This window comes from Lolium perenne, chromosome 2 (genome assembly GCF_019359855.2).
Source record: "Lolium perenne isolate Kyuss_39 chromosome 2, Kyuss_2.0, whole genome shotgun sequence".
In the NCBI taxonomy this organism is placed as follows: domain Eukaryota; kingdom Viridiplantae; phylum Streptophyta; class Magnoliopsida; order Poales; family Poaceae; genus Lolium; species Lolium perenne.
Genome location: NC_067245.2, coordinates 168616781 through 168640815, shown reverse-complemented (window position 1 = coordinate 168640815; position 24035 = coordinate 168616781). Strand labels below are relative to the sequence as shown.

The 24035-nt window shown below is 43.5% G+C and overlaps 1 protein-coding gene across 1 annotated transcript; it reads right to left on the bottom strand.

Annotated features, from left to right (window-relative positions):
• Window positions 1-10956: 10956 nt before the first annotated feature.
• LOC127333902 (CSC1-like protein ERD4) lies at window positions 10957-17347 on the bottom strand. Its single transcript, XM_051360341.2, has 7 exons — window positions 16913-17347; window positions 14028-14182; window positions 13206-13481; window positions 12258-13102; window positions 11908-12163; window positions 11378-11759; window positions 10957-11264 (listed from the first exon to the last, which is right to left on the bottom strand). The coding sequence occupies exons 1-6, from the start codon at window positions 17184-17186 to the stop codon at window positions 11379-11381; spliced, it is 2187 nt and encodes a 728-aa protein (XP_051216301.1). The 5' UTR covers window positions 17187-17347; the 3' UTR covers window positions 10957-11264; window position 11378.
• Between the last annotated feature and the right edge of the window lie 6688 nt (window positions 17348-24035).

The window sequence follows — 24035 nt, the reverse complement described above, 5'->3', positions numbered from 1 at the left end:
CATCGACTTTAGACTAAAAAGCCGATGCGCAGCCATCGACTCTAGAGGTACAAACTGTTACGAGCAGGTATCAGGTTACATGGATAGGCTCTACTGAAGGAATGCCTCGAAGGCACGGAGGGCGTCAGCACGGACCCGATCCACCTCGGCGATCTCGGCCTCGTCATCTTTGTCCTCGCCCGTCACTAGCCGTTTGTTCAGGGCACGTATTTCTGCCAGATCAGTTTTCAGTTGAGCTTTGAGGCCTTCTGCTTCCTCTTGGGAGCGGGCAATAAGAGCTTCCTTATCGTAAATAAGCTGTTTGGTTGCCCGGACCCTCTCTTCAAGGTCCTCCAATTCCTTTCACAAGGTCTCAAGTTCGGCGGTGCTGACAGAGGTGTCAGTTTTGGCATCTAAGGCCGCCTTTTTCTTATTGGGCCGCTGGCATTTGTCTGCAATGTCGGCTTTCAACGGAAGTTGGGCGTGGCGTAGATCGATTCTCTGACGAGCTAACTTCACCCTTGACCCGTAGACAGACAGAGTCACAACTGGCCAAAGTTTCACCTGCAACGTTACCGGGAGATGGTGCTGGATTTCTTCAAGAACGCTCTTCACTTCCTCGGGGTCTTCGACCAGCGTCTCGATCGGGGAGGAAAGCAAGGCTTTGAGACGCTGGAATTGACGTAGGACAGCGCTGGGTCGTGGTTCATCGCATGCCATAGAAGGAGCTGGTTCGATGGATTCAGGGTCGAACGTTAGCAAGACCGAGAGGTCACAACCCTGACAAACAGAAACAGCGTCAGTATGCAGCAAAAGGGAAGGGTAAGCCAAACGAAAGGAGTATACCTCTCCTGAGACCAGGGGGACAGCCGATGATGAGGTAATCGGCTCTTGTGTTTCTGCTGGGGGCTTGGCCAAATTGGCGACCTTGTCAACGACACCTTTAGGGATTAATGGATCCAGGTTTGCGGAGGGCATCTGTACTTCCTCGACTCCCCCACTAGAAGTGTCATCAGTCTGCAAAGGAGGTGGTTAGCCGATGTGAGCAGCAATGGATTAGCATGAAAGATGAGCCGGGGAGAGTATGGAGGGTTATTACATTTGAAGCCTCTTGGTTTGATGGAGGGGCTTGCGGTTCCTTTCGAGTCCTCTTGGTGCTCACGCCCTGCCCCGCTTTGATTGGAGCTTGGGGGGCAACAAGTTCAGGAACTGGCCTTTTCCTGGAAGCCGATGGTGGCAAATCTGGCTGGCTCTGCGTGGTGATTTTCCCAGAGTTGCCCGAGCTCGAATCCCCTCGATTGGATTGTGTTTCCTCGCTGGAGTTGTCTTCGGTGGAGGCCTACAAAAAAAGAGTTAGTAACACTATGCTCGGATGGCGAGGGGCAGTTAAAGATTACCTTCAGGCCAGAGACCGTTGCGTTGGCGTTGGACGATTCCGCCATCTGATTCGCTGGCGGAGATGAATCTGCGCGGTTGGGGATCTGGGATTCGCGTTGCCGCGAGTTGAATCTGTTCGATGGGCAATTGGAGATCTGAGTTTGGTCCTTTAGACGAGGGTCACAGGTTACCGTTTAAATTTGGGGAATGTCCGCTTGGACCTGTCTAAATAGGTAACTGAGTCTGGCCTTACTGGCGTTTTATGGTAAAAGACCGATGCGTTCCTATCGGCTCTTTGTGCGTTGACCTACTTTGACAATCGGAAAAATCAGACATAGAAGCATTCTTCATTGATTAAAAGGGGTTTTTACAATAAGAGCCGATTGCTCACAAAAGGGAGATCTGCTACCTAATGTACTACTACTAGCCCTATTCTAGTAGTCCCTAATCTAGGGGCCGGCGCCGTCGCTGCCGTCGCTGCCCTCGTCGTCGCCGTCCTTGCTGCCATCGGAGTTGCTGCCGGTGATGTCTTCGTCGCTGCTCCTGAAGCCGTCGGCATGGGCTTCTTCTTCTTCTTCTTCGTCGTCGTCGTCGTCCTCCGACCCGGCGCGGAAGCGCTTCGCCGGCGGGTATTCATCGGAGGAGGTGTCGTCCTCCATTTCATCCTCTTCGTCGGAGGAGATGTCCTCGCCCCAGGAGAAAGCGTCGTCATCGCTCTCTTCCTCCAACTCCCCGTCAACGAGGAACTGGAAGTTATCCTCCCCGTCGGTCAAGGATTCGTCATCCTCTGACCTGACGGCGAAATCCCAATCCGCCTCATCCCACCACAGTGGGGCGAGGGCCTCGTACGCCGCTATCGGGTCGTACTCCGGCGTCGGCTCACGGGAGGAGGAGGATTGGGAGGAGAGACCCGAAGAGCAGGAGGTAGAGGAGGAGTCCATGGTTGCAGAGGAGGGGAGTTTCGATTGCTAATACAGAACAAGAGGATGAGGAGGCAAACTGCTCGGATGAGGTTAAATAAAGGGGATACAGTGGAAGATGATTCAATGCTGTGGCGGTTTTCGAGGATGCGGTGCCAAAACTGTCAAATCGTGCAGTACGGAGAAGTTGAGAAGGCAAGGCATCATGATAGAAGGGCACTGTAGCGGTTCTGCTCTGCAACGCGTAACCCGATGAAGGAAAACAGAGTGGTTTTGGAATTATTATTGCCAAAACCAGGGGGGCATGTGTTATCGCCGGATTTTAGCCAAATTAGGAGATGGGCCGTGATTGAGATGGGCTTAGAGGATATGCACATAAAGTGTTTCTGAATCGGCCTCGTGCGAGAGTTTGGGCTAGATTGCCCGTATATCTGTACATTATGGTAGATCACGTTTCAGTTTAGAATTAAGAGATAGAGTTTGGTTCATACACAGTTAGGTTTATTCCAAAGATAGAAAGTCTACGGACTATAAATATGTACCTAGGGTTATTGAGAAAGGAGGACGATCACGTTCACAACAAACACAATCTAGGCGCATCACCACCCCTTGTTTCGAGGGTTTCTTCCGGGTAAGCGTCATGCTGCCCAGATCGTATCTTGCGATCTGGGCAGTATCAGTTTATTCGTTGTCTTGTGTTGCTCGTACTGAAGCCTTGTTGATGGCGAGTAATACCGTTATCATAGATGTTTTGGGGCTAACATCGATACTTTTCTGATATGTTTGCGTAGTTATGCTGCCCCTAAATATCTAGCTGCCTTTGCACCTATCTTAGGTGTAAGGGCAGCATCTTGCTTGGTCTTTATTTAGTATATCTGATCTGTTATGGTTGTTCCTTGTTCTCCAAGGATTAGTTTGATATCCGCATGGTTAGGCCTTGCAAACGGGTTGAACGATCCAGTAGTGCGTAAGGTATGGTTTGCCGATCCAAGAGGGGTTGTTCCGGGAATCGACTCTGTGTTGGTTTTTAGGCCTCTTCTAGGACTAGTTTTCTGTTATCTTTCGGATCTGCCAGGCTCAACTACGCGTAGGACGTTCCAATTATGCGGTGAAAGCCCTAGACTGCCGTAGATCGATTTAACTTCGTATTGATAAAGCAGGATCCCCATGTTATCGTAGATCCAATACGAACCATGGGTCAATCGGCTCTTTGGGCCGATTCACAGGGTAACCTGAGAGCCGATCGAGGCTCAGATTTAATGTTTACGTGTCTGCCATGCAGGAAACTAATTGAAGCAATCCATCACCTTCCTGACCAGGTATAGGTCAGGTGGCACGCCCTTGCAGTAGCCAGGACGTGTGCCGGATTTTGCGGGCCGTCGCCCGAGGGACCAGGGCCCACCAGCAGTTCTGGGAGCCTCTCGGCTCTTTGTGTTGCTCGTCGCTGCTCGCCGGTGGGTTTTGGCAGGCAACACATTGAAAGAGTAATTAGCAAGCATAGTGGAAATCTCCTCATTAGGAATTTTTCTTTTGTTAGAGACAATATCTTTCATATACTTTGAATAAGGAGGCAATTTAATAGCATCAGTCAAAGGGATTTGCAGGAATAAAGGTTTCATCCAATCACAAAATTTATTATAGTGTTCTTCTTCCTTTGATTTTAGTTTCTTAGCAGGAAAAGGCATTTGCTTTTGAACCCAAGGTTCTCTTTCATTACCATGTTTCTTAGCAATAAAATCTTCTTTGGTATTTTTTATTTTTAGCATGCTTTTCAGGTTCTTCTTCAACCTCTTCTTTATCAGAAGCATCATTTTTATCATTATCTTTATCATGTTCATTACCACTTTCAGTTTCAGCATCAGAAATAGAAATACTATTAGGATCATTAACAAGCTCAGAGGATTCTACAACAGTTTTATGTTTCTTTTTCTTTTTCTTAGATGAAGCACTAGTTTTAGTTCGTTGAGAATCTTGTTCAATCCTTTTGGGATGCCCTTCAGGATAGAGAGGATCCTGGGTAGAAACACCGCCTCTAGTTGTTACTTCATAAGCATGTTTTTCTTTAGAATTATTTTTAAACAAGTCATTTTGCACTTTAGTGAGTTGATCAATTTGAGTTTGAACCATATGAAAATGTTTACAAAGCATCTTAACATCATTGGAGGTTTTCTCCACAATACCATGCAATTCACCAATAGCTCGAGAATTTTCCATTAAATGATTCTCTACTCTCATATTGAAATTATTTTGCTTAACAATATAATTATCAAACTCATCTAAGCATTGAGCAGGAGGTTTTGAATACGGAATATCTTCCCTAGTAAAGCGTTCAAGAGAGTGTACCTCAATCATGGATGAAGGGGGAGTGATCTTGCATAAATCTTCTATGGGAGGTAAATTCTTCACATCTTCGGATTTAATACCTTTCTCTTTAAGAGATTTATTGGCTTCCCTCATATCTTCATCATTTAATTTAATCATACCCCTCTTCTTCAATATTGGTGTCGGGGTTGGTTCAGATGTAGACCAATCATCATGATTCCGGCCTATTCTCGCCAATAATTCTTCAGCGTCGTCTGGAGTTCATTTCCTGAAAACACAACCAGCACAACTATCCAGGTATGCCCTAGACTCAATGGTTAGTCCACTATAAAATATATCAAGTAAATCATGCTTTTCCAGATCATGTCCAGGTCGAGCTTTGATAAGAGAGCAAAATCTCGCCCAAGCCTCAGGCAATTTCTCTCCATCTTCCTGGTCAAAATTATAAATTCTCTACAAAGCAATATGTTGAGCACTAGCATGAAAGTATCTCCGAAAGAAAACATCAAGCAATTCTTTTGGACTATCAATGGAATTAGGTGGCAAGCTATTGTACCAAGTTTTAGCATCATCCTTTAATGAGAAAGGAAAAAAATTTAGCAACGAAATAAGTACGCTTCTTAACATCATCAGAAAACAAGTTACTCAAAGTAGATAGCTCAATCATGTGTTCTACAGCACTTTCTTTTTCAGTACCACAAAAGGGTGTTTTCTCAACAATAGATATATGAGATAAATCAAGAGAAAAATCATAATCCTTATCCTTAATGTTTATAGGAGATGTGGCAAATTTAGGATCAGGAGACAGTTTATATCTAACAGCACGTTGTGCAAGAAGCTTTTTAATATTACTTGCATCAGTAGTAGCATTGCATTTATCAATGAAATCATCATCAAGTTCTACATAATCTTCATCAAGATCATCACTAGAGTATTCAACAGAATCAGGTGAATTAATAGGTGTAGCAGCATTTTCATTAGGAGTTTCAGTATTTTCAATTTGTCTAGACCTAGCAATTGTAGCATCTAGAAAAGATCCTAATGAACCATCATTATCAAGCACAGCGGAAGCATCATCAAAATTATAAGAGGAATTTTCAGATCTAGCAGAAGTACCAGCATGTGAAGCTTGTGGTGGTGAAACAAGTTTATCTATCACAGATGGTGAATCAAGAGCAGCAGAGGTACTCAGAGTTGTACCTTTTCTTGTAGTGGATGGTAATATGGCGACTTTAGTATCGCGAGGTTTACCCATGATGGAGAATTTGCAGCGAACAATATCAATCCAAGTGAACTTGCAAATAAAGCTATGCTCCCCGGCAACGGCGCCAGAAAATAGTCTTGATAACCCACAAGTATAGGGGATCGCAACAGTCTTCGAGGGAAGTAAAACCCAATTTATTGATTCGACACAAGGGGAGACAAAGAATACTTGAAAGCCTTAACAGCGGAGTTGTCAATTCAGCTGCACCTGGAAACAGACTTGCTCGCAAGAGTTTATCAGTAGTAACAGTTTTATAGCAGTAGCAGTGGTGAAATATCAGCAGCAGAGTAACAAAGACAGCAGTAGTGATTATAGTAAACAGCAGGATTAAAATACTGTAGGCACAGGGATGGATGATGGGCGTTGCATGGATGAGAGAAACTCATGTAACAATCAAGGTAGGGAATTTGCAGATAATAATAAAACGGTATCCAAGTACTAATCAATCAATAGGCATGTGTTCCATATTTAGTCGTACGTGCTCGCAATGAGAAACTTGCACAACATCTTTTGTCCTACCAGCCGGTGGCAGCCGGGCCTCTAGGGAATCTACTGGAAATTAAGGTACTCCTTTTAATAGAGCACCGGAGCAAAGCATTAACACTCCGTGAACACATGTGATCCTCATATCACCGCCTTCCCCTTCGGTTGTCCCAATTTCTGTCACTTTGGGGCCTCAGGTTCCGGACAACAATACGTGTATACAACTTGCAGGTAAGATCATAAAGCAATGAATATCATCATGAATTGATAACATGTTCAGAACTGAGATCATGGCACTCGGGCCCTAGTGACAAGCATTAAGCATAACAAGTTGCAACAATATCATAAAAGTACCAATTACGGACACTAGACACTATGCCCTAACAATCTTATGCTATTACATGACCAATCTCATCCAATCCCTACCATCCCCTTCAGCCTACAGCGGGGGAATTACTCACACATGGATGGGGGAAACATGGTTGGTCGATGGAGAGGCGTCGGTGGTGATGATGGCGATGATCTCCTCCAATTCCCCGTCCCGGCGGAGTGCTAGAATGGAGTTTCTGGTCCCGAGACGGAGTTTCACGATGGTGGCGGCGTACTGGATGGTTTCTGGCGATTTCGTCTAACCCCCGTGCGTTTTTAGGTCGAAGGCGTTAAGTAGTCCAGAGGAGGGCGTCGGAGGCCAGCCGAGGAGGCCACACGGTAGGGCGGCGCGCCCCCCTCCTGGGCCGCGCCGGCCTAGTGTGTGGGGGCCTCGGGCCTCCACCTGACTTGCCCTTCTGGCTCCGTAATTCTTCTGGAAAAATAAGACCTTTGGCATAAATTCCGAGAATTTTCCTGAAAGTTGGATTTCTGCACAAAAACGAGACACCAGAACAATTCTGCTGAAAACAGCGTTAGTCCGTGTTAGTTGCATCCAAAATACACAAATTAGAGGCAAAACAATAGCAAAAGTGTTCGGGAAAGTAGATACGTTTTGGACGTATCAACGGCCCCTTCTGCGACGGCTCCGGCGAACTCCGGCAAGAAATTGGTGGGCTACGAGCAAAATTGAGGCGGGGGAATGCTCGAGGAGGGGTTGTGAGAGGAGAGGAGGCGATTGGTGTGGAGAATGAGGGCCGGGGTGCGCTCTATTTATAGCGGCGACGAGGTGCCGAGGCGCACGGGCAGGTCGACCATGGCGACGATGCTACAGGGGCGGAGAGGCGTGGGCGAGGAGCGAGGACTATTCTGTGTCGTATGGTGGTCCTAGTGCGTGTCATGGCGCAGCAGGAGGTGGACGGGAGCGTGCGGGCGACGTCGTCATCTGTCACGGGTACGGCGGAAGTCGTCGACGATGGCGAGGGCTACAGGGCTCGCGCGGGCAGGTGAGCATGTCTGGGAGGTAGCTGGGTCAGAGGTGAGTGCATGGGCGAAAGGAGAGGTCAGGGGGAGGTCAGCAGCGACGGGGCGATGACGTGCACTGGCGTGTCCAGGGACTTGGTCGTGCACGCTCTGGCGCGCCTGGACGTCGTGGGCGTGTACCGCTTCTCCTCGTCCTTGGCGAGTACTGGCAGAGTCAGGGGAGTGTCAAGGACATGGTGAGGTAGGCTAGATGGGAGAGGAGAGGATGATGGCATGTTGAGTGGCATGATCACCTCGGCATGGCCATGTCTTGGTCCAAATCATCAAGGTACAGGGGTACAAGTGCTTGGCATTGTCCAAGGGGTGCAAGAGGGTGCTGAGGAAGGTCAATGGGGCTAGGGTTTAGGTTAAAAACCACTGGATATTAGAGTGTAGGTAGCTGGCAGATTGGTGCACACAAGGTGCTTGACACAATGGCCGCATGAAGTTTAAATTTGAATTTTTCCAAACTTTCTCTTGGGTGTGATTCTAATAATGTTTGGCACTTCTTGGTGGCATTGGTTTGCAAAATGAAGTGGTTTTGGTTAAAATCAAATTGGGTATGATCTTAAGTCTGATTCAAAGTTGCTACTTTGCATTCTTATAATAAACAATTGAAAAAGAATTTGTATGGATGGTCAACACCAAATGTGATCACCTTGATGTGCTCTTGGATGAGGAGAAAAGAATTGAGAAAGTTTAGTTTATAAATTGCTTAATACAGGGGCTCAAAGTAGGTGCCCTGATAAAAGTCAGAAATGACCATTATCATATGTAACTTGGTTTTGATATTTCTTTTGATTTGTTTTGTATTTCTTTGATTCAAATGTGATTATTATGAGTTTAGTAATGTTTCCAAACCATTTACACAAGGTAACCATGGCCTAGTTGAAGATTTGCAAATATGGCCATAGGCTCATATGTGGTGATATTCTTATTTTCTTTCTTTTGGTTTGTTTCACTTTGATCCCAATAATCATGGTTTAGGGTTTTAGAAACATTGGTAAACACTTCAAACAAGCATCATGGCAAAATCACACGTACATGCATTAACACTATGCAACACACTTTGAAATTAAGCCAACTTTTTGTTGGCTCACAATTTTGAATAAAGGAAATTCATTTTCTTCTTTGTTTTAAAATTTTGGGATGTTACACTGGAACAACTCCTAGCTTCTGGGGGTAAGGAGGTTTTGATCAAATCTGTTGCTTTGGCGATACCAACTTTCTCCATGTCTTGCTTCAAATTACCACGGGGTCTGGGTTTGACGATCAATGCTATGCTTCGAAGTTTCTGGTGGGGAAGCAGAGAGGGCAAACGCAAGACCAGCTGGATATCTTGGGAATCTATGTGCACACCGAAGGCTTCGGGCGGTATGGGATTCCGCGATATTGAAATTTTTAATTTGGCTATGCTGGCTAAACAGGCATGGCGAATTCTTCAGAACCCTCAAGCTCTAAGTTCTAGAATTCTAAAAGCAATGTATTTCCCAAATGTGGATTTTCTTGAGGCTCCGCTAGGATCTGCTCCATCACAAATATGTAGGGCCTTGGTCGAAGGCAGAGACGCAATGGAAATTGGGTTGATTAAACGGATTGGGACTAGAGAGGATACTAATGCATGGAACCACAAATGGCTACCGCGTGATCACATGCTGCGTCCTCTAGCCTGTCTAAAGGAGAACCCTCCGATGCTAGTATCGGCCTTCATCGACCCAACATCATCCACCTGGAAGACTGAGCTGCTGAATGAGTTCTTTATGCCGATGGATAGGGAGGCTATTCAGGCGATACCATTGAGCACCAGGAGGATGAAGGACTGTTGGGCGTGGCACTACGAAAAAATGGGCATCTTGACCGTTCAGTCGGTATACCGCATGCTAGTGGAAACAAAGAGAAGGCGAGAAGGCTGGCTAGAAGGAAGATCAGAGGGCTCGAACCAAGCGGGAGAGAGCAAGGCCTGGCAGCATCTTTGGAAAGTCGAAGTTCCCTCGAAGTTCCGGGTGTTCCTCTCGCGGTTAGCCAGGCAATCCTTACCAACATCTGATGTTAGGTGTCATTGGCATATATATGGCAGAGAATAGTATGTGCTCTATCTGTGGGGCCGAAGACTCATGGAGACATTCACTAATAAACTGCACAGTGGCAAGATGTGTATGGGCCCTTGCCGATGAGGGCATAGTGGAGCATCTATGCAGAAATGAAGATCCTAGTGCAAAACAATGGCTCTTCGCTATGATGGAATCTCTATCCAGGGATGACTTCGCGAGAGTAGCAGTCGGTCTATGGGCGATCTGGTATGCGCGACGTAAGATCATCCACGATGAGGAATTTCAGAGCCCCCTGTCTACTCATTTGTTCATAAAAAATTACCTCCGAGACCTGGCAATTTCGTCAAAGGTAATTCAGAAGGAGGGAGGTACTGCCCAGACTATGGCCCCAAAGTGGATCCCTCCGCGGGCGGGATGTGCGAAGATAAACGTCGACGCATCCATGTCCAAGCAGAATCGGGGTGGGGATGTGGTCGTCGTCTGTTGCAGGGAGGCGATGGCACTTGTGAAGGACTTGCAGCTCCTTCGAGTCACAGTGGCATCCGACGCTCTGAAAACTGAAGGGTTCAAAGGAAGGTACAATATGATTCTTGATGAGGTGAAGAACGATGCGAGCTTATTCGCAGAAGCTTCCTTCCGACATGAAAACAGGGCTTCGAATGGTGAAGCTCATCGCTTGGCACGTTTTGCTGTTTCTAGTAGTTTGGGACGTCAGGTGTGGCTCCTCCAGCCTCCTGATGGTCTTTGTATCTTGAACAATGTCTTAGAACAATGTCTTAGTTCAATAAAGTGGCGTGCTTAACCTCAAAAGAAAAAAAAACACGCTATTTGAACGCATGTCTTTTCAAATAATTTTAGTTTGGTGTCAGTCAACCTTCCGTCTAAAATGTTCAGTATCAATCAAGAAAATTTATCAACTGTAGCATCATCATGAATAGATTTCATAATGGATGGTTATTCCAAATGAATAGAGGGTAAAAATGTTACGTCCGAATTGGACACACAGTCAGTGTGCTAAACAATATGTAGCTCAACACTAGGCAGTACTAATTTGATCCAAACCACTCAATCAAGCCGTAAGTAAAGAGCAAGGGAATCATGCCAGAATACAAATTCACAAGTTCTTCAGGAGGCATAGACATTATTTTTCTCGAACAAGAAGACATGGACATTTCAGCAACAAATAATATCACTACCGGAATAAACTGTCAACAGAGTTAAGAGGCATCAAGCAATCTGAATTCTGATATTTTTGCACAACCACACGTCAATAGTCTACTGTCCACAACAAACGTAAACACCCAGGAGTATCAACGGCAACTACCTAAAATATATGAAGAAATCTTTCACACCACTGCTTATCGGGGCAACAGCGTGTGTATGTACAGCACACGACATCAGTTTCCTATCCTGGAAACAGCAGGTTCAAGGGGGTTCGACGTGGAAAGACCATCCAGCGCACCAGGACATTCACAAATCCTGCAGAAGTTTGATGGCAATGCTCAGGTCATCACTATGTTTGCAATAAGAAATTTTGAGCGCAATGCTAAGGGTCAAAATGGTCATGCATTTTCATTGATGCAACTACTTACACTAGAAGGACGGGGCTCTAGAGGTGGTTCGCGACTGAGCATCTTCAAAGACTTCCACATCTTCAAGCTTCTCTGGCTTCAGGCAAGGAGGGATGTACGCAGCGTAGATGGCACCCATGTTCGGCGTCTCTTTGAGCTCCTGCCTTGCCACCTCAAGAGGGGTTTTGGCAAACGCGGGATAGAAGCGTGTATGGCAAGTGTAGGCAAAGATTAAGCTTATTGGAATCAGCGGGATAAGGACAGAGGAATACACAAACTTTTTCAGGCTGATGGCACCAATCATGGTAGCCTGGTAAATCATCAGAGCCGCAATGATCCTCGTGTGCATGTGTGGCCACATTCGCCCATTGCTCTCGTAACTAGGAACATAAACTCTCAAAACCTGCATTTAGAGATAACTCCATTACCGAAACAATCAGACATCTCTATTCTTCAAATATATATAGTACTGGAATAGTATGCCACAAAGCCATGTCTAGGTTAGTCCCACTATGTTGAACTTACATTGAAGTACATAAAATCTTGCGTACCTGGTTTTTCGCTATAAGCCATCCAAGAGCAAAGTAAGCAACACCAAATGGAATAATCAAAGGTGCAATGACGGAGTAGCACAGCACAATTGTCACAATCAGCATGTCACTTGGAACCCTGGTGTTATACCCCAAGTCTCCTGGAGTCCATGCTGCTCTCACCTCATCCTCAGTCTTGCATAGGTACTTCTTTTTTAGGTGGAAAATGATGAGGGGTACCAAGCGAGAGAGCTCGAGCCCGTAACCAACAAAGAATCTGTCAAAAACAGCAATCAAACAGTTAAATTCTATAGTTTTATTGAGATTCAGGGATATGTAGATTTGAACAAATGAGAAACAAAAGGCATTACTTCAGTGCAACGAAGGTGAGGAAGAAAGTTGCACTTCCAGGAAGGCTGCTGCCTAGCATATCAATTACCCCTTTAGGGTTATCGATAATGGTTCTCAAGGCGCTGAACAACGTGGAGCTAATTGTAATGCCAAGGAAGACATTGAAGACGATGAAGTAGAAATATTTTCCTGATGCTGCCCTGACTACGTGGCTCTGTGAAGGGATCCCCTCGGACTTCGAGACAAACAGAAGAAGAGCAGGCAGCAAAGCAAGAAAAACAATAAGTGCAAGCTGTGGCAGGTAAGCTTGTAAGACTGTTTTAACTGTCGGTTGGTCCACAACAACCTTCAGAAAGGGCAGCTTCTGCCTCAATTTTTCCAGCGTCGTAATAGCAGAGATAGCACTAATAGGAATAAGGTAGAAAAACACCGTGAGGAAGACAATGAAATAGATCACACTCCGCCTGGTGTTCCTGTCATACATTTTCATTGGAAGATTGGACCATATTATCTCACGTGGTTCAGGAGCTTCTGTAACTGTCCATTTATCAAACATTTGTGCATGGAGAGTCTGAGATGCCGAGGCTGCAGCAGCTCTGCTGTTGAAGACGACAATGGCAGCCCGTTGTTGCTTCTCACTAAGGGTGTTCTTTTGTTCTTCCTCCAGCTTGGGCAGCAATTCCTTGATTTTCTCATTACAATACTCAATAGTGTCAACCTTTTTACCGATAAGGCCAAGGAATCCAGTCTTATGAGTAGGCTTGGTGCCCTCAGGTTTGTTTGCTGTCTTTGACTCAGCATAGACAGCTTCAGCATGAGCAATTTTCTGTTTGTGACCTTCAATCTCTTGGAAAATTTTATCTGCCTGCAAAGAACAATTTCATTAGACAGCAGGGAAATGAGACGTGTCACGAATAAAACAAACAAAGGGCAGCAACTCCCCTAAAAAGAACTTCAGGATTACAGACCTTCTTGATGTCTGTCACGACCATTGCCTTGTAGAATGTATCAGGATGAAGTGCTCGGAAATAGGAGTCCACCGAGTCCTTTATACTTTGATCAGGAGGCGGTATAGGAACATCTCTCACCAACACGGTAAACTCCTCTGGTTTAACATCTGATGTTGATCTTGCAGCTGCTCTCAGGTTCGAAACATGCTTGTAGGATTTCCATAATACGAAATAGGTGACAAAAGAGAGCCAGTATACTGACCCTATAAATGCCCACAGCCTGAAACTTCCCTCCTGGAGAAAATGTCAAGACGCCAGTGAGTTTGTTTGTCAGTGTGACTATGATAGTATGCTTGCAATCTGGCAATCACACGTATAGTAAGCTTTACCTCTTCATACGAATGAAAAAACAACAGTTGAAACGCAACCATTTCAATTAAGCTTCACATTCTTACAAATTGAATTTCTAGATATGAATAATTTAACTGTGAGAAATATTATAGATGGTTCCGTGAAGAATCGGTGAACTAAACGCAATGCAGATACACAGAATACTGATAAGAAACCAGGATTTAATATTGATCCTAACTAGGGAAATGATGAATCTAATAGCTAGTAGACCAGTAAGGAGCAAGAAACTGCCAGCACAAGTAAATTATATGCTTGGCATGTGCAATATGCTTAATAATGTTTCAAACCGGTCACCCACCTGGTGATTAAATGTGCCCAATAAAGTGAGAACATGCTCTGAAAAGTCTACAGTTCTGTATAACTGGAACAACCCAGATTTGTTGGTGACAACAAAAAGGGGGTGAAACTTGAGAGAAGGATTTTACTTACTTCAACATTGCCCAGTGCCAGCCTTTCAATAACCGTGAAGTTATGTGCGGCCGAGGCATTTGAGCCAGCAGAAGCCTCCAGGGCATGACTGGTTGCAGCAACTGGTAACAGAACTGGAAGCAACAGAATTCCGGAGAAGACTAGGATTGCCAACACTGCAACACAAGAGAAGGATGAAAAATCAGATAACTCAGTATGATAACCAAAACACATCCTAGCCTTTTCAGCAGCCTTTTTCACTAGAGGCTCAACAATTTAACATGCTAAATGTCATAGTTCCAGCAAGCAACATAGTTTTGTCTCGGTTGAGCCTGGCCTTGAGCGCAGGTGGTGATTGTAACTGACATATCAAGGTTCCTGCTCGTTCTGGAGAAAATCTTTTGGCGGCTTTACAACAGAAGTATAAATTTGAAGCAAACCGATGGCAGCAGTTAGCACTTGTTTATGCTGTTCTGGCAGTTTATGTAGCGGTTACACATGCCTTCGTGTTGGTATTATATCTCTACCTAATAATAAAGCAAAAAGGGTTTCCGTCGTCCGTCAGAAATTACCCCCGAAGTTCCAAGTAATTACAGGTTATGCCACCGATAAGTCAACAATGGTTCAACCGAAGAAAAGAAAAGTCCACCCCGTCGCCCGCGTGGGCACTTGGCAGAAGTGTTCTCTCCGGCCCATAGCGTCGGCGGCGGTGTGCACGCGCGCCGGTTGCCGCCGGGGCGCACGGCGAGCTCCCTCGGCGCTGAGGATCCTGGGTAGACGACCTCATGGAGACCCTCGGCTCGAAGCAAGACATCGACGGCGGCCGCTCCCTCGCCCAAATCCACGTGAGGAGTTGGGGAGGAGACAAGTAGATCGCTTCCGCGCCGTGGTCGAGAGCCGCGAAGTCGAGCAGCATTGTCCATGCGCTTGGCCGAGCGGTCTGGATCGATGAAGCGCTGCGGTGGGCGACTGCTGCAAGCGCCTCCGCTCGGGAATTGATTGGGGATTTTGACCGGTTATGTCATGTGTCGCTGCTCGTGGATGCCTTACTTTGTTCTGCTTATCCTGAGTTCCAGAATGCCTTCACAGCTTCACGTGCGCTAGGGATAGGAGTTGAGTCTCATAGGAGTTCCCAGCAGGCATATAGACTAGAGTAGGAAGAATGCGATGCTGAGTTGAAGTTGGTACTTAATTGCCTCTTGCTGAATTTTCTGTTTGCTGGATTTTACTACTGATTGTTATGCTTCCTGGCTACTGTTGGAAAAGCCTCGTCGGAGTTTGGCATCAAAAACATGCCCAAATTCATACTTTCATAGCAAAACAGCCTGTGCGCACACTAATCAGATTGTTGTCCGTCAAAGTTTGTTCGTCGGATCTTGCTAGGGAAGTTGATTAAAAGAACTACCGGTAGTGTTTTCATACAAATTTTTCTACTTCACAACAGAAAGCAGTCAATTGGTGTTGTTTTCTGACTTTCATCTGGATAATGAATAATTAAGCTTTGAACTTATAAAATTTACTTTAATTAGTTGTGTGGTGTTTGATATTTCCGCAGCAAGTGACTCTGATGATATATCTGTAATTTCTGATGAGCAGTGCTAAGAGAACCTGGTAGGTTGCTTTTCTAACTTATGAAGTGCGTTGTATGATTCGGCTGCTGATGCTCATCACACCCAACGCAAATGTTGTCTGGCTCACAACAAAAGTTTGCTTTGCTGCGACTATTTCACATTAAGCGTGCCAAATTTCGGATAGGCAAATTTTTGGAATGAACCAACCAGCTTTTTCTTTTGATTTTTTTCGGAATTCATAGCATTCCATGTTTAAAAGATTTTTTCATATTTTTAAAATCAGCTAAGTAGGATACCGTCTTGTAATTTGACTTGCGGTGCAAACAGCTGATTGGTCATCTTTTCTACAAATATCCTCAAAAATCATGGTAGTTTGCTGAACATTACTATTTTTGTTAATGTAATATTTATAATATTATGAAAGAAATTCGTATAGCGTAAAATCATTTTTTTGTATGGCTTGCTTATTTAAGTTCTATAGCAACGCACGGGCAATGAACCCTGCCTTTTTAGTGAAATTATACATAACCTAGGGATAATATAGAGGACAATCCACAAAAAACTCTGAGAAGTCGTTTGGTATCCATCATTTCAGCCTGAAATCCTGGAATTTATTTTGGAATTCCATAGGTGGGCTGTTTTTGTCACAGAATTGGGCCGTCCTTTCATTTAGGAAATCCAGCAAAATGACACCATGAGTAAACACGATTCCGAGCTGAGACCTATCATTCGCGTTTCTCTATGGAAGCCATTTACAAATTCAATATTGAATTATGCTGTCATTTGCAATTCCTGTAGCAACCAAACAAGTGTCCATTTCTGAAATTACAATGTAAATGTATTCATTTCAAAATGTTACAAATGAAATGAAAGCCTGGCTTCCAAATGACTCCTGAAATCATTTGTAATAGACTGAGATGTGGATTAAATATATGAAAAATTGTTCACTTTATTTAATGTGATGCCGTAGCAACGCACGGGTTTTGTGCTAGTGGTATATAAAACCGAAAGATCTTGTACAACGGCAAACGCAACTTGGTTTCCTACAGCAGGGCAATACTTATAAAACAAATCCGAACAGATCTTGGTTTAGAATAGAAAATTGCGGCATGCTTGAACCAAATCACACCAGCAGATTCATCAGGAAAAAATCATGCTCCACAACGGCGCGAATTGCTTTATTTTTTCCGCACGAATATAATAATAATAATTTGCTGAAACGAAAATAAGACCACGGAAACGCAACCAACCAACTCAAGCAAAGCAAAGCAAAGCATGGGTAAAATTAAGCAACCGAAGTGGAAGTGAAGAGGTGGCGGTTTGCGTTTGCCGTACCTGAGGAGAGGAAGACGAGGTAGACGGCGGCGTCGACTCCGCCAGCGTGGACGACGTCGGCCTCGGAGGCCCTGAAGGCCTGCTGGATCCAGCCGACGGGGCTGCGCGTGCCCCGGCCGCGGCCCTCCCAGGGGTCGAGCCCGCGCAGCAGGACGTTGGGGTAGTAGACGGGCGCGTTCCCGGGGCGGCGCGACAGCCAGGTGAAGACCAGGACCAGCACCACGAAGATGAGGAAGGACGTCAGGAGCGACGTCACGAACGACGCGATGTCCATCTCGCCGCCGCCGCCGCCGCCGGTGCTCCGGGCAGAGGTCCGGGAGGATTATGAGAGGGAGGAGGGGGTTTAGTGGTGGAGGGAGGGCATTATTAGGGCAGTGAATGGGCGGGCGAAGGGAGCATTGGATGCTTTGCTGTGGTATGGCTGGCGTGGTGGGGAGTTTATGAGTTGTGGAGACTGTTCAGCGAAGGAAAGGGAAGGGGAAGAGGACGGAAATGAGACAAAGAGCGAAATGTCTGTATTGCCCCTTGACAGTGGAGATGTGAAACTTTGTGGCCGTTTTTTTTTTCTCTCTCTCTCTCTTTTTACACGTCTGCCTTTTTTTTTTGCAGCAAAGTAATTTAAATCCTTTTGTTCTGAATTTCTTTCAAGGGAAGACATATGGCAAGCGTTATTCATATGTATATAAAATTACATCGTTTATGAGTCTCATGAATAAAAAGATAGGGATCATTGTCCCAAAAAATAATCTAAATGTTCTTTCAAAAAAAATCTAAATGGTAAAAAAAATTATACTCCCTCCTTATCAAAATGTAGTGCGTATAAGAATTTTTAAAAGTCAAACGATGTAAAATTTAACCAAGTACATAGGAAAAATAAAAACATATAGAATACCAAATCAATACCATTAGATTCCTCACAATGTATATTTTCATATGGTGCACATGTGGTATGATATATGCAAATAATTTTCTCAAAAAAATGGTCAAAGTTAGAATCATTTAACTTAAAAAAAAATATGTACACTAAATTATAGCAAGGAGGGAGTACCTACTCCTAGCTCATATGCCACCTCATTGGCACTCATATGGCAATGCTCGAAAGTGATTTTTTTTTTTTTTTGATAATGGACGCTTTAGTACTCATAAAAAACAATTACATCTAACCTCTGCATAGCTAAGATCAAAAAGTCTGAAAAGTTCGGAGTGCTAAAAATGGTGAATTACATATCAGACATGAGCAAATGTAAAACACCTAAGGTTACATTTGGTGAGGAAGTACATAAGAGCGTTCAATTGGGCAAAAACTTCTTTCCTAAGCGAAAAAAAAAATCATGGCCACTGATACGTCTCCGACGTATCGATAATTTCTTATGTTTCATGCCACATTATTGATGTTATCTACATGTTTTATGCACACTTTATGTCATATTCGTGCATTTTCTGGAACTAACCTATTAACAAGATGCCGAAGTGCCGATTCTTTGTTTTCTGCTGTTTTTGGTTTCGTAAATCCTAGTAAGGAAATATTCTCGAATTGGACGAAATCAAAGCCCAGGGGCCTATTTTTCCACGAAGCTTCGGAAGTCCGAAGACGAAACGAAGAGGGCCACGAGGCGGCAGAGCATAGGGCGGCGCGGCCCCGCCTGGTCGCGCGCCCTATGGTCCGGGCCCCCGTGCCGCCTCTTGACCTACCCTTCCGCCTACTTAAAGCCTCCGTGACGAAACCCCCGCATCGAGAGCCACGATACGGAAAACCTTCCGGAGACGCCGCCAACGCCGATCCCATCTCGGGGGATCCGGAGATCGCCTCCGGCACCTGCCGAGAGGGTAATCATCTCCCGGAGGACTCTACGCCGCCATGGTCGCCTCCGGTGTGATGTGTGAGTAGTCTACCCCTGGACTATGGGTCCATAGCAGTAGCTAGATGGTTGTCTTCTCCCCATTGTGCTATCATTGTCGGATCTTGTGAGCTGCCTAACATGATCAAGATCATCTATCTGTAATTCTATATGTTGCGTTTGTTGGGATCCGATGAATAGAGAATACTTGTTATGTTGATTATCAAAGTTATATCTACGTGTTGTTTATGATCTTGCATGCTCTCCGTTACTAGTAGATGCTCTGGCCAAGTAGATGCTTGTAACTCCAAGAGGGAGTACTTATGCTCGATAGTGGGTTCATGCCTGCATTGACACCGGGACAAAGTGATGCAGAAAGTTCTAAGGTTGTGTTGTCTTGTTGCCACTAGGGATAAAACATTGATGCTATGTCTAAGGATGTAGTTGTTGATTACATTACGCACCATACTTAATGCAATTGTCTCGTTGCTTTGCAACTTAATACTGGAGGGGTTCGGATGATAACTTTGAAGGTGGACTTTTTAGGCATAGATGCGGTTGGATGGCGGTCTATGTACTTTGTCGTAATGCCCAATTAAATTTCACTATACTCATCATGATATGTATGTGCATGGTCATGCTCTCTTTATTTGTCAATTGCCCAAGCGTAATTTGTTCACCCAACATCTGTTTGTCTTATGGGAGAGACACCTCTAGTGAACTGTGGACCCCGGTCCAATTCTCTTTCTCGAAATACAATCTACTGCAATACTTGTTCTACTTTTTTCGCAAACAATCATCTTCCACACAATACGGTTAATCCTTTGTTACTGACAAGCCGGTGAGATTGACAACCTCACTGTTTCGTTGGGGCAAAGTACTTTGGTTGTGTTGTGCGGGTTCCACGTTGGCGCCGAATCCCTGGTGTTGCGTCGCACTACATCCCGCCGCCATCAACCTTCAACGTGCTTCTTGACTCCACGGTTCGATAAACCTTGGTTTCTTACTGAGGGAAACTTGCTGCTGTACGCATCACACCTTCCACTTGGGGTTCCCAACGAGCGTGTGCTTTACGCGTCATCAAGCTAAATTTCTGGCGCCGTTGCCGGGGAACTGAAGAAAAGTTACACCATAGAGATCTCTATCTCCCACGTCAACTTTGCGCCAGCAGCTAAATTTCTGGCGCCGTTGCCGGGGAGATCAAGACACGCTGCAAGGGGAGTCTCCACAATCCAATCTCTTTACTTTGTTTTTGTCTTGCTTAGTTTTATTTACTACTTTGTTTGCTGCACTAAATCAAAACACAAAAAAATTAGTTGCTAGTTTTACTTTATTTGCTATCTTGTTTGCTATATCAAAAACACAAAAAAATTAGTTTACTTGCATTTACTTTATGTAGGTTGGTTTATTCTTGTTGCTAAAATGGCTAACGCTGAAAATACTAAGTTGTGTGACTTCACAACCACAAATAATAATGATTTCTTATGCACACCTATTGCTCCACCTGCTACTACAGCAGAATTCTTTGAAATTAAACCTGCTTTACTGAATCTTGTTATGTGAGAGCAATTTTCTGGTATTAGTTCTGATGATGCTGCTGCCCATCTTAATAATTTTGTTGAACTATGTGAAATGCAAAAATATAAAGATGTAGATGGTGATATTATTAAACTAAAATTGTTTCCTTTCTCATTAAGAGGAAGAGCTAAAGATTGGTTGCTATCTCTGCCTAAGAATAGTATTGATTCATGGACTAAATGCAAGGATGCTTTTATTGGTAGATATTATCCCCCTGCTAAAATTATATCTTTGAGGAGTAGCATAATGAATTTTAAACAATTAGATACTGAACATGTTGCTCAAGCTTGGGAAAGAATGAAATCTCTGGTTAAAAATTGCCCAACCCATGGACTGACTACTTGGATGATCATCCAAACCTTCTATGCAGGACTAAATTTTTCTTCACGGAATTTATTGGATTCAGCTGCTGGAGGTACCTTTATGTCCATCACTCTTGTTGAAGCAACAAAGCTTCTTGATAATATGATGATCAACTACTCTGAATGGCACACGGAAAGAGCTCCACAAGGTAAGAAGGTAAATTCTGTCGAAGAAACCTCTTCCTTGAGTGATAAGATTGATGCTATTATGTCTATGCTTGTGAATGGTAGGCCTAATGTTAATTCTAATAATGTTCCGTTAGCGTCATTAGTTGCTCAAAAAGAATATGTTGATGTGAATTTCATTAAAAATAACAATCACAATGATTCTAGGCCATACCCTGCTAATGGTAATTCTTATGGTAGATATGCTTCACCTAATGAAAAAAAGATGCTAGAAATTGAAAGATCCACCAAGAGCTTTATGCAATCACAATATGAGCAAAATAAATTGTTTACTAAAACTATGAATGAGCAATCTACCTTGTTGAAGAATATAGGGAATCAACTTGAAAATCTGAATAGGGAGATCTCGGGGTTGCAAACTAAACTTGCTAATGCTGAAACCCGAATCTCATACATGTCTGCATCACAATCTTCTTTAATTAATAAAATGGCTGCTAAACCTGAGGATTTAGATGATAAAATTACTACTACAGCAAATGCCATTCAAGTTAGAATTAATGAGAATATAAGATTAATGGCTGAACTGCGTGCTAGGTGGGATAGAGAAGAAAATGAAAAACTAGCTAAAGAGAAGAATGTAGCTAAAGTTTGGACTATTACCACCACTAGTAATGCTAATGCTACACATGTTGCTGCACCTCCTACTAATAATAATAAAAGAATTGGTGTTAGCAATGTTTCCACTTCTAATGCAAAGCGCGAAAAAGCACTGAAATCGCTAAAGCTATTTGAAGGCTGTGATAAAGCTGCTGAAATTTTTTCCAACATTGGGGATGATGATCCCATTGCTTTGGATTATAATGGTTTGAATTTTGATGATTGCCACATCTCTGAAGTTATAAAGTTTTTGCAAAAACTTGCTAAAAGTCCTAATGCTAGTGCTATAAATTTGGCTTTCACGCATCATATTACAAATGCTCTCATAAAAGCTAGAGAAGAGAAACTAGAGCGCGAAGCCTCTATTCCTAAAAAGCTAGAGGATGGTTGGGAGCCCATCATTAAGATGAAGGTTAATGATTTTGATTGTAATGCTTTATGTGATCTTGGTGCAAGTATTTCTGTTATGCCTAAGAAAATTTATGATATGCTTGACTTGCCACCGCTGAAAAATTGTTATTTGGATGTTAATCTTGCTGATCATTCTACAAAGAAACCTTTGGGGAAAGTTGATAATGTTCGCATTACCGTTAACAATAACCTTGTCCCCGTTGATTTTGTTGTCTTGGATATTGAATGCAATGCATCTTGTCCCATTATATTGGGAAGACCTTTTCTTCGAACTGGTGCTATTATTGATATGAAGGAAGGTAATATAAAATATCAATTTCCTCTCAAGAAAGGTATGGAACACTTCCCTAGAAAGAGAATGAAGGTACCTTTTGATTCTATTATGAGAACAAATTATGATGTTGACACTTTGTCTCTTGATAATACTTGATACACACTTTCTGCGCCTAGCTGAAAGGCGTTAAAGAAAAGCGCTTATGGGAGACAACCCATGTTTTTACCTACAGTACTTTGTTTTTATTTTGTGTCTTGGAAGTTGTTTACTACTGTAGCAACCTCTCCTTATCTTAGTTTTGTGTTTTGTTGTTCCAAGTTAAGCCGTTGATAGAAAAGTAAGTACTAGATTTGGATTACTGAGCAGTTCCAGATTTCTTTGCTGTCACGAATCTGGGTCCATCTCCCTGTAGGTAGCTCAGAAAATTAAGCCAATTTACGTGCATGATCCTCAGATATGTACGCAACTTTCATTCAATTTGAGCATTTTCATTTGAGCAAGTCTGGTGCCATTTTAAAATTCGTCAATACGAGCTGTTCTGTTTTGACAGATTCTGCCTTTTATTTCGCATTGCCTCTTTTGCTATGTTGGATGAATTTCTTTGATCCACTAATGTCCAGTAGCATTATGCAATGTCTAGAAGTGTTAAGAATGATTGTGTCACCTCTGAATATGTTAATTTTTATTGTGCACTAACCCTCTAATGAGTTGTTTCGAGTTTGGTGTGGAAGAAGTTTTCAAGGATCAAGAGAGGAGTATGATGCAACATGATCAAGGAGAGTGAAAGCTCTAAGCTTGGGGATGCCCCGGTGGTTCACCCCTGCATATATTAAGAAGACTCAAGCGTCTAAGCTTGGGGATGCCCAAGGCATCCCCTTCTTCATCGACAACATTATCAGGTTCCTCCCCTGAAACTATATTTTTATTCCATCACATCTTATGTGCTTTTTCTTGGAGCGTCGGTTTGTTTTTGTTTTTGTTTTGTTTGAATAAAATGGATCCTAGCATTCACTTTATGGGAGAGAGACACGCTCCGCTGTAGCATATGGACAAGTATGTCCTTGGTTTCTACTCATAGTATTCATGGCGAAGTTTCTCCTTCGTTAAATTGTTATATGGTTGGAATTGGAAAATAATACATGTAGTAATTGCTATAAATGTCTTGGGTAATGTGATACTTGGCAATTGTTGTGCTCATGATTAAGCTCTTGCATCATATGCTTTGCACCCATTAATGAAGAAATACATAGAGCATGCTAAAATTTGGTTTGCATATTTGGTTTCTCTAAGGTCTAGATAATTTCTAGTATTGAGTTTGAACAACAAGGAAGACGGTGTAGAGTCTTATAATGTTTTCAATATGTCTTTTATGTGAGTTTTGCTGCACCGGTTCATCCTTGTGTTTGTTTCAAATAAGCCTTGCTGGCCTAAACCTTGTATCGAGAGGGAATACTTCTCATGCATCCAAAATACTTGAGCCAACCACTATGCCATTTGTGTCCACCATACCTACCTACTACATGGTATTTTCCGCCATTCCAAAGTAAATTGCTTGAGTGCTACCTTTAAAATTCCATCATTCACCTTTGCAATATATAGCTCATGGGACAAATAGCTTAAAAACTATTGTGGTATTGAATATGTAATTATGCACTTTATCTCTTATTAAGTTGCTTGTTGTGCGATAACCATGTTCACTGGGGACGCCATCAACTATTCATTGTTGAATTTCATGTGAGTTGCTATGCATGTCCGTCTTGTCTGAAGTAAGAGAGATCTACCACCTTATGGTTAAGCATGCATAATGTTAGAGAAGAACATTGGGCCGCTAACTAAAGCCATGATCCATGGTGGAAGTTTCAGTTTTGGACATATAT